General features: G+C 47.4%; 1 protein-coding gene across 2 annotated transcripts in view; it reads right to left on the minus strand.

The window, feature by feature from the left end:
• Positions 1 to 4,602: 4,602 nt before the first annotated feature.
• The window catches only part of LOC135917794 (endothelin-converting enzyme 1-like), a 79,027-nt gene continuing 68,495 nt past the window's right edge, over positions 4,603 to 15,134 (minus strand). For both annotated transcript variants that reach the window (XM_065451398.1, XM_065451397.1), the window contains exon 3: positions 4,603 to 7,236. In XM_065451398.1, the coding sequence (XP_065307470.1) occupies positions 5,176 to 7,236 (2,061 nt within the window). In that variant the 3' untranslated portion in view covers positions 4,603 to 5,175. The remainder of the gene's footprint in view (positions 7,237 to 15,134) is intronic.

Consider the following 15,134-nt stretch of genomic DNA (forward strand, 5'->3'; position numbering starts at 1 on the left):
AAAAGTCGCCGCTCCCGCACACCAGTTAAAGATTTGGGCGACTGTACGTTCAAGTCGAGATTAGAGCTTAGATCATGAAGAAATAAAGCTAGTTGGGTGTCACATGAAAGACCTTTACGGAAGCCATGTTGAGCAGGATGAAATAGGTTATTGGATACTAAAATGTTTACGATCTGAGAGTAAATAACATGCTCCATTAGATTGCATCAAACACTGGTGAGTGAAATAGGATGATAACTAGAGCACAACGATGGAGGACCTTTTTTGGCGACTGGAACAATCTTGCCTACTCTCCAGTCTTCCGGCACCACTCCTGATGACAATGATAGCTGAAAAATAGCACACAACATCGCGCTCACATTTGTTTTGGTACTTTTCAGCATTTCACCATTTATTTCATGGACACCAGACGATGATGTAAGTTTTAATGAATCAATTAGTTTCTCAATGGCGTAAGGGCAAAAGGTTATATCAGGCATGACTGCATGATCCGAAAGATGGAAGCGAGGTAATATGTTAACAGGTTCAATTGTGAAGACGGAAGAAAAAGTACGATTAAGTTCAGCAATTTCGCAATCGGGAATACCATGGTTTTGTTCATCAAACAGAGCTAATGGCTGGGAGTTATTAGGTTTAATAACCTTCCAGAATTTTGGGGGGTTATTTCTTAACATAGACGGCACCGTTTGGGGAAAAAAAGTGCGTTTTTCTTCATTTGGTAGAGCTTCGAATTCTTTTTTTTGCAAGGTCATACTCATTCCATGCGCCTGCGTTGTTAAATTGTTTAGCCAAGTGAAAAAGCCTTTTCTTTTTATTGTTAAGACGCTTTAGCGCGGTATCAAACCATGGGGATGACTGTTTTTCGGTTAGGGTGATAACGGGTACGTATCTCGCGAATACATCGAGCATCTTGTTTTTAAAAAAGCAGCCAGTTACTTTCGACAGGAGGCATAAAAAAACTGGTGTGGAATGAAGCAGCAAAATGTGCGAGTTCTGAGTTAATTGCCGAGTAATTCCCTTTGTCATACCGTCTGATCACTTTGGTTTTCTTTGTAGGTTGTCTAAGCTGACAGGAGTACGATGCATGGATTATGGAATGATCACTAAGACCAGGCAGATGCGTCATTGCATAAACTCTGTCAGGATCAGAAGCAAAAATGAGGTCGAGTATGTTAGAAGAAGTAAAAGTTTGACGTGTAGGTTCAGTGACAAGTTGCGTTAATCCAAGGGTTAGGCATGAGTTTAAAAAAATCGCTTTCGGTACTGGGTTGCGAAGTTCCTGATGTTAGGTTAGTCACCCGCCGTGGTTGCTCAGTGGCTATGGTGTTGGGCTGCTGAGCACGAGGTCGCGGGATCGAATCCCGGCCACGGCGGCCGCATTTCGATGGGGGCGAAATGCGAAAACACCCGTGTGCTTAGATTTAGGTGCACGTTAAAGAACCCCAGGTGGTCTAAATTTCCGGAGTCCTCCACTACGGCGTGCCTCATAATCAGAAAGTGGTTTTGGCACGTAAAACCCCAAATATTATTATTATTATGTTAGGTTAGTCCAGTTTATGGCGGGAAAGTTAAAATGACCGAACAGTAACATCGGATAGTGGTGATGCAGTTCAGTAACCGAACGCAATGTTTCGTGGAATTCTGCAACAAAGTTAGGATCATTACCAGGGGGGTGATAGCAGACTGCGATTATTGTGGGTGGGTAAGAGGCATTACACAGGACGAACAGAATTTCTAGGGAGGACGATGTCTTAATTTCAGTACATTGAAGGTCCTTATGAGCGCCAACGAATACGCCACCACCACGTTTGGTAGTTCGATCATGCCTGAAGATATTGAAATTAGGGAAAAATGGCAATATTTCAGAGTCTTCTATTGTAGAATTAAGCCAAGTTTCAGTAAATACGATTAGATCAGACTCTGTTGTGTACGCTGTGTCTGAATTGTTTTCAATGAAAACGGTGTACCATTTTATCTTGGATATACATGCAGCAAACATATCAATGCTGCTTAGGCATATGTACCGGAATTGTGGAGGCGGTGGCTTTGCATCCCTAAATTGAAATTTCTTTTGGCTTAAACTTACATATACAGGTAGATGATCACAAATATGTGTTTTAAGGGCACCTGAAGAAATAGGTGCATTTGTGCTATTTGTTATGGAGACGTCAGTAAGTCTGCAGGAATGAGCATAGAATCGAGTAGGTTCTTCTATAACATTTGTAAATGCGTTAGATTCCAACACAAAGTTCAAGACGTTGGGGGCTTCAAGTTAGCATGTCAGTATTTAGATCCCCGCCGATGGTAAGGTTGTAATAATTTTCATTGGCCCGCGACAGCAAAATGTCCAAAAACGTAAGAAAGGTAGACATATTGCAGAAAGAGAATTCCTGAACTAGATTTCACAGTCAGCATCTCGTAATCGTCAGTAAAGATAGATAGGAACCACAACTATTTTATGCTCAAACACATCCGTTACTCGTTTACTGGCGTACAATTCCTACATTCGTCCGTTGTTGGAATATGCCGTAATTATTTGGGACCCATTCACTTTAACCAATATTAAAAAACTGGAACGTGTACAGCATAAGATAGTTAGGTTTATTTTTCATTCATATGGCCGTGCGCCTGTTGGTGAGCTCGTGAGACGCAGTGGATTAGCCCCGGTGACTGTGCGCAAGCGTATCTGTCGATTAAAGTTCCTCTTTCAACTTGTAAACGGCCATTATGAGGTTAAAACTCCCAAGTTCTTTACTTATGATCAGGTTATAACACGAGACGAAGGCATGCTTTATCAATAATCGCGATGAACGCACGGAATAACTGTTTCAAATATTCTTTTTTTCCTAGGACAATAACAGACAGGAATACTCTTAATTCTGATATTGTTACCCAGAATTCCTTATCAATGTTTGAAAATGCTTGCAAATGTAATGAATTTGTGTCCGTTATTTGCTTGTGCGTTTTTTTCTTGTATGTTATCTATTCTTCACAAATGTCTAAAAATGCCTGCATATGTGATGAATTTTGTATGTGTTTACATGCTTGCATATTTCTATGTATACCCACCCTACTATGATCTGATTTCACATCGCAGTATCTATAAATAAATAAAAACAAAAATATCCTTTATTTAAAGCATAACCCCACCACCCATCTTATCACCACGGTTCAAGAAATAAGTAGCATAACTAGGTAAACGAAGAACTTCAGACTCGTGGCGATACCAGGCTTCGGTAACCATGATGACGTCTTAAGAGAAATCAAACGATTTGAGGAGTATGATTATCTCGTCTGCCTTGTTTCTGGCTGATTGTGCATTTACATGAAGAAAAGAAATTTTGCGTTATTTTTTTTTTGCGGATAGCGATAGACTCAACTCGTGTGGCGTTAGAAAATCTGCAGTCATATTGAAACTTTTTTTAAAGATGAAACTCAACGAGTTTAGGCGATCTTTTCTAGAAGAATTTCATTTGTTATCTGAAGCACCTGCAACTTCTCATCCTTTCGCGTAAATGTTTTGCCGCCCTTTGACCAGGCAAATCTCCATTCGGCTTTCTTCTTGAGCACAACAGTTTGTCCAAGTAGCTTCTTTAACTGCGGGCATAGGCATTCATTTATGTAGAGAAAAGTATTTCCTGGGCAACCAGTATCGGCTGTCTTTAAACGTATCTTCTTCGTTTTCTCTTATACTGCGTCGCGCTTTGACCGGCTGTTGAACTGCACAACAATATGCCGTCTTTAGTGGTCAAGCGATGGCAAATTTCTATGTCATCTTCCGTCACGGATTCATCGACAGCTTCACAATTTTTCTGCATTTTCTAGTAGGTAACGCCGCACTGCTACAGCCTGTGCAACGCTGTTGCCGCGACAGGCCTTGATCCTTGCAGCTTGGGTTTAAAACGTGTCTTGTGCGTGTTTATGTGCGTGTGGCGTTCTTGCAAGCTGTCGCTATAACATAACTACAAATAAAGTGGGCCATGCCAGCGGACACACCAGCTTAAACGATATATACGTCGTTGCGAGCCGTATGCTAGCAATATATAAACGAATAAAAAGAGTGTGTGGTTGAGATAAAACGATTGCGCCGTGTTTCAAGGGTGGATTACCGCGTCCATGCGACGCATGCAGCCGCAGAACTGAATGTGGCACTGCAACGGCCGCGTTTTCGCCGTGGCGCTGGAACTTGAACCCACATCAACAGAAAGAAAAAAAAAAAGAATTGCGTTTCGGCTCCTGTTGCCGATAGCTGACAACCTCGAACACCTTTGCTTCTCCAAACGGTTGCCGGTTTGCGACTGACGGGCGCCAACGTAAGGCTGTGTTGCGTTGAAAAGTGGCACTGAACGTCGTACGGCCGCTCCTTAATTTCAAGCGGCCAAGCCGAAACTGAAGCCATGACGTATTTTCACGTCACCACCTCTGCCGCTGTCTGCGAATCAGCCACCTCCGTCTCAACTCGCATCGGCGGCGTTCCTCGAACCGACCACCTCCCGCGTCTCGTTGGGCCACGCGTAACACACAAGAGAGGGACCACGCACCACCCTGATTTCCTATTTTCATTATTTTTCTCGCTTACAAAAGATCTGTCCTCGCTGTGAATGACGAAGTCTTTATTTCAGAAGCCTAATGTTTCAACATAGTTCGGCCTAATATTTTCCTTTAGTGTCGCTTTAAAGCCAAGACAAATGTGAGCGTAATACATGTTTGTGTCGAACTTGTTTTACCATACAGACAGTGAACTGGAACGACGGTAGAGAGTAGTTGAGGTATTCTTTGTTGCCCACAGTTTTTCACCTCGCCATGTTATATAACAAAGAAAGAAGAATTTCGTTTTGTATATATAGGTAAGTCAGGACACGCAGGACGGATCCTTCTCTTGTTATAGAGCAGTCAACTGCGTCACGTGCTAGACCAAGTAATTATATGACAAACAAAACTATGCAGTCATTTGAAACCTAGCCTTTTCCCGCTCAATATAGTTTATTGTAACCCTTCCCTAAGAGCTCATAAATTAGGCGCGGATATAACTGCGTCGTATGAGACAGTCTCGAAAAATCACATGGGGTCCTAAGTAGAGCCTTGAAATGGAAACGTCGCACGTAACTCGTACGCGGGAGGAGGTGAAGGTTTTCAGTCGCAATACACGAAGAGAACAGAACTCAAGTGGCGCGGCTACCTGAAGAAAGAGCACCTCGTCTGGGGATTCATAGGGTCGCGGACGCCGCAGTTGAAGGCCTGGCTGAATTCTGCAAAATTGGCGACCGCCTTGTTGCACTCGCCCCTGAGCGAGTCCGGCGTGGGTGGAAGGTTGCACAGGCTGAAGCAAGCGGTGATAAAAAAGATCTGGTCCTCGGTAAACACCTTAGTGATGCGACCGACTTGCGGCGCGTCACCGCGCGAAGCTTCGTAAGCGGCATGCGCCAGCTCCAGGGCTGGAACTTCAGGGAAGAGACTTTTGTTCGCAGGTGATCCAGAGCATTCTGTTGACCTTCTGGCGAGTGCTTCGAACCACTCCTCTGGCGCCCACGAGTTGGCGCCTACATGTCCGTCTGCGTCAACCTTGAAGCCTCCCTGATGGAAAGCCTTCACCAGCTGCAGTGCGTAAGAGAAACCTAGTCCGCCGTACACCATTGCTCGAGTTCCCCGCCCAGTGTAGGCCGGTAGGCCGAGGGCTGCAGCTGATATGAGTACCTTATTCAAAACGTAGTCGTATGCGAAGAGGGGCTGCAGGTAGTTGATCGGGAAGTCCAGCACGTTATAGTACTTGGGTTCGCCCCGCAGTGCGCGAGTGGATTTCATGGCGTTAATCCAGTACTCGACCAGTGATGCCTCTTTGGACGAGAAATTGGCGTATATAGCGGACAGTCCTTCGTCCGTCAACAGTTTCTCAGGTGGCCAGAGGACAGCCCTGGTGTTCTGGAGCTTCGAGAACGCAGTGCGCCTGAACGAGTCGTCGGCGAACCAGGACAGAGCGGAGATCTTGTTACGGGCTATCTGCGTCACGCGGTCAAGATACCTGTCGACTGCGGCTCTCGACTCTGCCGTGAAGCGGGAAACCACGACGAGTGACCTCACCAGCAACCCGTACGAGTCCTCAATTCGAATGGCGCACTGCCGTCGGCGCCTTACGTCAGACGACCAAGTCTCTTCCAAACTCTTCGGCAGGTCTTCAAGCGGGGCAAAAGTTTGAATGAAGAACCATGACAGATGTAGCAACAGAGAACGCCGGTCAAACTTCAAGAAAATTCTGTCTATAGTTTCCAGGAGCGCTACGTCACTTGTGATAATGAGGTCTGACGGGCCATAACCACTTTCTACCCGCGCGTTCATGTTCAGTTCTTTTATCCATTCGGCTGAGGGCATGCTGGTTGTGACATTGGAAATATCTTTTAATAAGAACCTGCCTGGGGTAACCCATTCTGTCTCGAGTAGCTGTTGAAGCTGGGAAAATACGCTCCTTTCCACAGAGTTTATTGCCTCTATTTCGACGTCACTACGACGGGGCTCGTCCATCGCGAAAGTGTCCTGAAATTTGCTCCAGTAGTTCAGGACTCCATCCACTCGAATGTTTTCATCCTTATACGCATTCCACAAAGGGACAAAGTCGGCCGCCCTGAAGAGCAAGATGTGCGGCTCTCCCTTTTGCATCCTCAGCGGCCTCAGCCGAAACCAGAGGTGAATGTTCCAATTGTACGCCAGATCCAAGAGGACGCCAAATGGACTAGCGCTAGGTAGAGGATCATTCGGCCACGGTATCTTTCGATCCAACATGAACTGCATCAATAAAACTGAGGAAGATCCATTAGCAGCGTTGTTAGTCAGGCAAACCTCAAACATGCCACGCGCCTTCTTGACTGCGCTGAAGTGGTCAACTCCTCTGGTAATCAAAGTGTGGAAGCCATTGAACCACGCTATGATGGCGTGACTGGCCAGTGCCGAGCCATACGCGTAGGGGTCAGCCGACGGCTTCCACTTAGAGCAGACAAATGATTCGAAATCGTTGCATGGATTTACACTCCAGTTCACCTTCGTCAGAACAAGGTGCCGGTGATCGAGGCACTCACTTCTGCGGCACATCAGGCTGTCGCGTTCGTGGGGCCAGGGTAGAAGGGCTGAGCGAATGTAGGCCACCAGTGCAGCGCTCACAAGCACGACCACCAAGCAGGCCACTACGGAGGGCAACGCTCCTCGTGCTCCAACGCCGCTCGGTTCCGATGGTGCAGCATCCGTCGCCTGGAACAGAACGCATGACTGTGCTCAATTGTGCGCGTTTTAAAACGCAGCCCTTAAGTTTTTTGCTTGGCTATTATATCAACGGCCGCACTTCCAGCCTATGGCTTTACTCGTCATGATCACATTTCACGACGTCACATCACCTGTGTCCCGGCCGCACCGCTCCTTCTCCCTCACTAGGCTCGTCACCCTCGCCGCGTCGCTATGCTGCGCGATGCTATTTTTATACTCTGCTTGCACTCTCTGAGCTCTCTATCCGCCAGCTCGGCGAAGCTGCGGATGTCAAGAGAAACCCAGCGAGGTTCTAACGGCTCCACTGAAAAAAATTACGAACCCTTCCCTTACCGGAAACTTGTCCTGCGTGCACATGACCTTCGTCACGGTTAACTAACCCACGGGTAACGGCGTCGGATTGCTTCGGCCTCCCGTTCCTTCAGCTCAAGATGTTCTCGTTGCATTCGCATTGCCTGGGCTCGGGCGGCTCTAGTAGCGGCTGGATCGGCGCGCCGACGGTGTGCCCTTTCACGGGCGAGTTCTCGCCGCCGCTCATTGAACGCTGCGAGTTCCTCGGGGGAACGCACCAAGCATGGCTGTCCCATCCATATTCCGAGACTGAACTGAACGGAAACGAAGCCGGCGCAGCGCGCGCGAAACCTTTTCGTGACCTTTCCCTCCCCGGCTCAAGCGAAACGGCTCTCATGGTTGCGTCCGTGGCAAGATCCGTCCGTAGCAAGGACAATCTAAATAGGTCGAGAAGCTTGGAATGAAAAGCGTGCAAAAACTTATCGCCAAGGATACCAGTTAGTGGGGCACGATATAAGCGTGACAAGGTGAAGGGGGGGGGGTCAAACACTGTAATGGAAATCCTGTGTGTAAAAAGATGCTCTAAAATTTTTAATGAGAATACTAGCATACGAGTAAATTTTCTGTTCAGATATTTTCCTGCACTAAAAAACAAATGTTCATTTATTTCTATTTCACAATTTATTAGTTCTTTCTTGGCAACCCCTACTAACCAGTGATTGTGGTGCAAGACTTGGCAAGGCTGTGCAAGCCAGCTATTATGTCGCGAGGAATGGCGTTGCTCACTTGAACGCGGCGGTTTCGTCCGAGTTTTCTTTATTTCCTTAAGTGTATCTTCAAAGTGGCATGCACTTCACTTCAAATATTGCGTGACCTAGCGCACTGCATTCGTTGCGAAAGGTGTGAGTGCAGGTTTTTTTGTTATAGTGCAAGTTCACGCTGCGGCATCCGACGCGCTTGTCTCATCGTGACGATAAATGTGGGACGCCCCGCGAAGGAACGTCGCGCTATGTTTGTTTACTCTCCGTAACAAAGGCTGTGAGTGTCCGACGGGCAGCAAAATTAGTAAGTGGAACGTTTTCTAAATGATAATGTGCGGCAATGTTGTCTGATAATTGTCGGATATGAATACGTGGTGTCGCAAGGAATTACGAATGATTCTGTGAAAATGATTGACATAGGTTGCTATGCAGTACGACTGTGTGCTGGCCATAGTACTTTTCATGATTGAAACATGTTTTGTTTCGTCAGCCGACGGCTTCCACTTAGAGCAGACAAATGATTCGAAATTGTTGCATGGATTGACACTCCAGTTCACCTTCGTCAGAACAAGGTGCATAATTCCGGTTGCATAATTCAAGACGAATAAAAGTGAAGTTGATTTTGAAATCACTTTAGCAGTGTCATTATTTCCATCCTATTCGCTCACCTTCCTAAAGAAGCTAGTGGAGGAATTGCCGTCAGCAACAGCCTTATTACGTACAGATTAAGACCTACGCTACTCCTAATAGTTAAAGGACCCGCTGGCGTTTCAGCTGAGGCGAGTCGCCAGCTCGCCTCAGCCTCAAAAGAAAAAGAACTGCTATCGTAGCGGCTGTAATGCCGGACGCTAAAGAAATTCAAACATTCGCGCCAGGCAGCGTAAGATTTTGACGTCACTTCCATTTCCGGTTGCCAAGTCCCTTTTTCATTTCTATTTTTGCGTGCGTTGTCCCCACGATAAGCAGATGGCGACGGCTACAGTGAGTTCCACTTTCTTGACATGTGGGCTTCTATGGAAGCTTCGCTACCAGTTTACATATACCTTGTCCGTGGCGTGAGCGCGCGCCTATGCAGCTGGAATCCTTGCTAATGATGCGCGCTGCGGTGTCGGCGCAGCTGTCCACTCATCAAGCTGCCTTTTCCCGCAGCTGCGCTACTCTGGGAGCAACTGGGTTTTTGCGTGACGAGACCGCCACCGAAACTTGCGACCCAATGCATGCTTCGATTGAAAAAAAGACGCACCGCGTACAGGTATACGAAAGCAAAAATGAACGGTGCAAGCGGCATGGGGGAAGGAGAGGGAGCGGAGCGCGTAGGCATAATAAGAACGACCCGGGCAAAATAACGTTTAGCCTCCCTTGCCACTCCGTCGACCGGGTCGCAGCATTGGCTAATAAGAAAAAGTGCCAGGGTAAGGAGGTCCCGTGCGGCTCCTGTTCCTGTTGTCATGACAACGTAAATAATCGTGTGGCCGCCATTTTTAGGAAGTATCACCCGCCTGCCAGGGCCGTAAGGGGGGCCTTGGCGCTAGCGTCGAGAGAGCGTCTGCATTAAAACGGCCAAAGGCAACCATGCGGAGATTCACCTCTCGGATACTATCGCCTTGCTTATGCCTTCGCCATCAGCGGGCGCTGATTGGCTCTTATAACAGAATAGGATGAGTTGCGTGGCTGGTTGAGGACTGAGTCATCCGATTTTGCTCAACCAGCCAACCAGCGCGCGCCTGACGGCGATGCTATCACCGCAGTGATAGTACCACCGAAGTGGATCGTTTCAGAATACGTCCCCTGTATATATGGCATACCATCACGTCGGCTAAGGCCAAGTTGTGTCGAAAACAGGCAGTCGCCTATGTATTTGTACATTTAAAGAGCGAGAAATAAAGCCCAGGAATGGAGGAGTGTTTGGCAATCGGATGTTATTGTCATATTTGTGTATGGTATTTTTTGGAATGAGTCGGATATTTTTTACGCCATGTATGTAAAAGCGAATTTGTTTTGTAATGTCACCCATTCACCATTTTCACACGCTTCCCTTCTACACGCAGTGTTCCTATAAGGTCTAAACACCAAAATGACACATGCTTGTAATTTACTTTTTTTTTAGCTGATGCCGTCCAGTGGAGCTTCGTGCGGAACTACAGCTGCTTACCTGGTGCTAAACGATTGGATGAACGCACCAAAAGCACGGAAGGAGCATTTATACAGAGCAAAATAAACACTTCCTCATTTCAGAAGACGTCTTGCACTTAATGAAATTGCACGCTGCACAGCTTCGATGGGGGCATGTAAAGATCGCTCGCAGTCATATTTATTTTCCTAAATGAAAAAAAGTGAGAACGATTCCTCACCAATACAGCGTGCGGTTGAGCGGTAGAAGCAAAAGCAAATGCCACGCCGATAGCGCAGCCGTTGTAACGCGCAGCGAATGTAGCGTTCAAAACGTGCGCGCCCGACACCGGAAGTATGGTTCAGGTGTTAATCCCACGCGCTTGATGCGCTACAGTCAATTCGGCCGCTGGGGTCTATGGGACTGTCCGCTCTTGTTGAATGCCTTTCTCTATGATATAGCCGCGTAATAATGTGCCAATCACAACCGATGCTTCGCCTATCAGGCGAAACTGCGACTTTTAACGCGATAGCGTTAAGGAGCTCGTGTCGCAGAAAAGCCGGTGTCGTCGGCGTCGGCGGCGTTGACCGTGAGCGATAAATCACGGCAGGCGCTTCATAAATAAAAAGCAACTTCCAAGATTGGCCCGGTGGGAATCGAACCCGGGTCTCCGGAGTGTGAGACGGAGACGCTACCACTCAGCCACGAGTTCGATGCTTCCAAGCGGTGCAAACGCGCCTCTAGTGAATGCGGTGTTGCCTTCGAAACGAGCCGTGGAAAGTTATACTGCGGTGTATATCGGTAATTATGAACATGTAACGTACAGAAGTCACAATTACACGAGTTGCGAAGTGCGTTTCCGCTGCATTTCTTCTGCGCTTTCCGCACACGCAGAGCCATCTTGCGGCAAACACAGAAGACCCCCTCCTCTCAATGTACGGCGCTGCCCCGACAGGAGGCGCGCCGCGCGCGCATTGGGACCGCTGCCAGGCGCGTCGCGGGACTCCCTCTCCCCTGACGACGCTTCGCCGTGCTCCCGGTTTAGATTACTATCTATCTCTCTGCCCGTGCCGATCACGACGTTTGGCTGGCGTAGATCGTTTCCCCTCCGAGACACCGAGTTCTTTGGTTCGTTTCGTTCGCTCAGGCGCACGTTTCGTTGCCGCGCCGAACGCTGCGTTGCTCGACGCTCACCGCGTGATAGGTGGGCGCTAAGTCCGATGCGGGGCGCATCGTAAGTGATTGCTGTGCCGTAGCGCATTGTCTTATACCCCTTGGCGGGTCGACGGGAACGCTGTCGCGTCCCACTCTTGAAGGCGAAGCTTAAGCGTCCTCCAATTTTTTTTACTAGCATTGCTACCCAAAGAACATTCTAGTGATGCTGACAAGTGTCTGTCCCGACTGTGCTCACAGCTGCGCAAACGCTTAAGTGGTGGAAGCAGTTGCATTCCCGCTGAGCAGTTGAAATAGTTAAGGCTCGAAAGACTACTCCCATTACAAAATTGGACAGAGCGTTTAACGTCTGCTCCTCTCACACACTGCATGTCCTCGCTCCACTGCCAAACTGATTGAGCGGGAGGGTACGATGGGTCCACAAATTTTTTAAAGGTGGCGTGTGACAGATAGCTCAATTCTAGTTTATGAGCCAGTCTACTCGAATCGGCGCACACTACTTGTACACAAAATTGAAATGCAAAATCGACTAAGTAACAAGAATTCACTAATTAACATTTTAGGAAATTATCTTATGACCCATATTGCAATTTTCGAATTCTAGCAATGGACTTCGCAAGGCGGATCCACTTGGAACGAATTCTCAGGACGACACCAGTTTCGAGATATAAATTCCCGAACGTTGCGGAGAAATACATTGGCGCTCCAGTTACTTGTGTGCTCCAGTGCATGAAACGTCGTTTTGTTAACAAATTAACTGGAACGCCAAAGCATTTCTCCGCAAAGTTCGGGAATTTATAACTCGAAACTGATGTCATCTTGAAAACTCGTTAAAGGTGGATCCTCCTTGCGAACTCCACGGCTAGAATTTGTAAATTGTAATATGGGCCATCATGTAATTAGTTCAAAACTTAATTAGGGAACGTTCTTAATTAGTCAGTTTTGCTTCTCATTTTATTAATGCAAGTATTGTCTGCCGCTTCGAGTAGACCAGCTCACGAACTAGAATTGTGATATCAGCCACAGGCAACATTTACAGATTTTTGAAAGTGTTCGCTGAAACACCCTGTATATATATATACCTTTAAAAACAGTTGCGCTTGAAGAAACTTCGTGTGAGCTCGAAGAATTGTTCACTCAAGTCACGCCGTTACATGAGCATATAATATACAAGACCTCATAGTAGGAAACAGTTCAACTTCACAGTCTGAGTCCTCTCACACCGCTAAGAATCTGGCGTCTCTCGGTAGTGTAATCTTAGAGAAAGAAATTCAACAAGCGCGGACACTCTTCAAAAACTGGCAACAGGAAACACGTTACGCCTAGTTTCAACTCCTTCCGTTAGTTGACGCGAGCATCAGAAAAAAAGAACGTGAAATAAACTTGCAGACAACGTTTTATTTTTTTATTCTTTCCCACTAAAAGTGAAAAAAGTTTTGCGTGTAAGTGAACTTCTACTTTGCGACTTATTTATGTTGCGTTGCCTAGCAACAAGCTAGCGGCACGCCAGACGCGCGTGCATACGTCATGCGCCAGACAAGCCGCAGGAGTGAGCGAGGCCGGCTGCGCATGCGAAGCTCGCGTGCTCGGCGACCCATCTTTTTTGGATGTAGCCCGTTTTTGGGGCTCCTGGCGTTCTTTTGTGTTCCGTCTGCATTTCGGCACGGCACAGCTGCACTACTGGACTACAACAAGGTGAGGAATTTCGTTTGACAGTCTGCGACGCGCGTCAAGCACATTTCGGCTTACTGCACAAAACTGAACCTAGACAGTGACGCAGTTATCGAAAAACAGCTCCGCAGTCCAAGCCTAGTTAATTTGAGGTAATTGTTTGTACTGGGACATGTTTGCAACGCTTTCTATGAGCCCAAGCATAATTAAAACTTATTTTGGGTAGTTTTTGGGCACGCTCACCGCACCTGTCTGTGACGAAAAGCACCTTGGCCGTGTGACGTAGTTTCGCGTGTACTAAATCTTACCGGGACAAGATTTGGCGCTTTCTCTGACCCCAGACAGTATTGTAACTAATTTCGCTACTTTTTGGGGCACTTTTCAAGCACAGTGGCCGCGCTCGGCGTAGTGGCGCAGTTAGCGAAAAGCAGCTCGGCTGTGTGCCGCAGTTAGTTCCGCGTGTACTGAATCTTACTGGTAGACGTTCGTGACGCATTCTCTGACCCGAAAAAGTATTGTAATCCATTTGGTAACTTTTTGGGATATTTTGAGGCATGCTCGCCGCTCCTGGGGTTGTGAAGCTGTTAGCAAAAAAGCATGCCGGCCACAGTGAGTTAGTTTTGCGTGCACTGAATTTTAGTGGAACATGTTTGTGACGCATTTTATAGCCCTGCAACACAATATACCTTATTTCGGTACTCACGCTTCTCGAAAACGCGACGAGCGATTGCCGAGAGTGATAACACGGGAGTGTTGCGCCGGCAGGACGCGTAAAAGATAACACGGTGGAGATCAAGAACTTAACAGTTATGTATTCTGAGCGACTGAAAACAGGCTTTGCACCCACGAATCTGTCTTGGGTGCGACTAGAAGGCATTCTGCGAGCGTGTAACATGGCCTGCATGGCTGAGCCTGTGTTGTAACCACCTCTGTGCACTTGGCGTACCATGGCATCGACTGAGGCCAAGTTCTTTTAGAAACGCGCTGTCACCCGTGTATTTGTGCACTTAAAGTGCAGGAAATAATGCCAAGGAACGGAGGGGTGTTTGAAGATCAGATGTTTTCTTCAGATTTTATGGTATTGTTTGGGAAAAGTCTTTGCTGCGAAATGTACGCAAAAGTGAATTTATCTGTAATGCCGTCATTTACCACTTACGCACGTTTCGCCTCTACACGCAATACTCCTGTTCGGTAAATATACCAAAATGATACATGCTTGTAATTTACTTTCTTTCAGCTGATGGCATGCGGTGGAGCATCGTACGGCAACGACTGCTGCTTACCTGGTGCCACAACTTTGGATGAATGCAGAAGAAGCCCGGAACGAGCATTTATATACAGCAAAATAAATGTTTCATCATTTCAGAAGACGTCTTTCGTTTTCTTTATGAAATTGCACGTGACACATCCGGCGCAGTCTTGTAAGGTCAATCGCAATCATTTCTACCAAATAATAAAACGATTCCACACCAAGGCCACGCGGGGTTCAGCAGAAGCGAAAAAAAAATTGGAGGACGCTTAAGCTTCGCCTTCAAGAGTGGAACGCGACAGCGTTCCCGTCGACCCGCCAAGGGGTGTAAGACAATGCGCTACGGCGCAGCGATCACTTACGAGGCGCCCCGCATCGGACACGGTGAGCGTCGAGCAACGCAGTGTTCGGCGCGGCAACGAAATCTGCGCCTGAGCAAACGGAACGAACCAAAGAACTCGGGTGTCTCGGAGGAGGAAACGATCTACGCCAGCCGAACGTCGTGATCGGCACGGGCAGAGAGATAGATAGTAATCTAAAGAAAGGAACGGCGCTTGAGTCTGCAACCCGTGTGGGAGAACGGCGAAGAGTCGTCAGGGGAGAGAGAGTCGGGGCATGCGACGCGCCTGGC

Source organism: Dermacentor albipictus, unplaced genomic scaffold (genome assembly GCF_038994185.2).
Source record: "Dermacentor albipictus isolate Rhodes 1998 colony unplaced genomic scaffold, USDA_Dalb.pri_finalv2 scaffold_13, whole genome shotgun sequence".
In the NCBI taxonomy this organism is placed as follows: Eukaryota; Metazoa; Arthropoda; class Arachnida; order Ixodida; family Ixodidae; genus Dermacentor; species Dermacentor albipictus.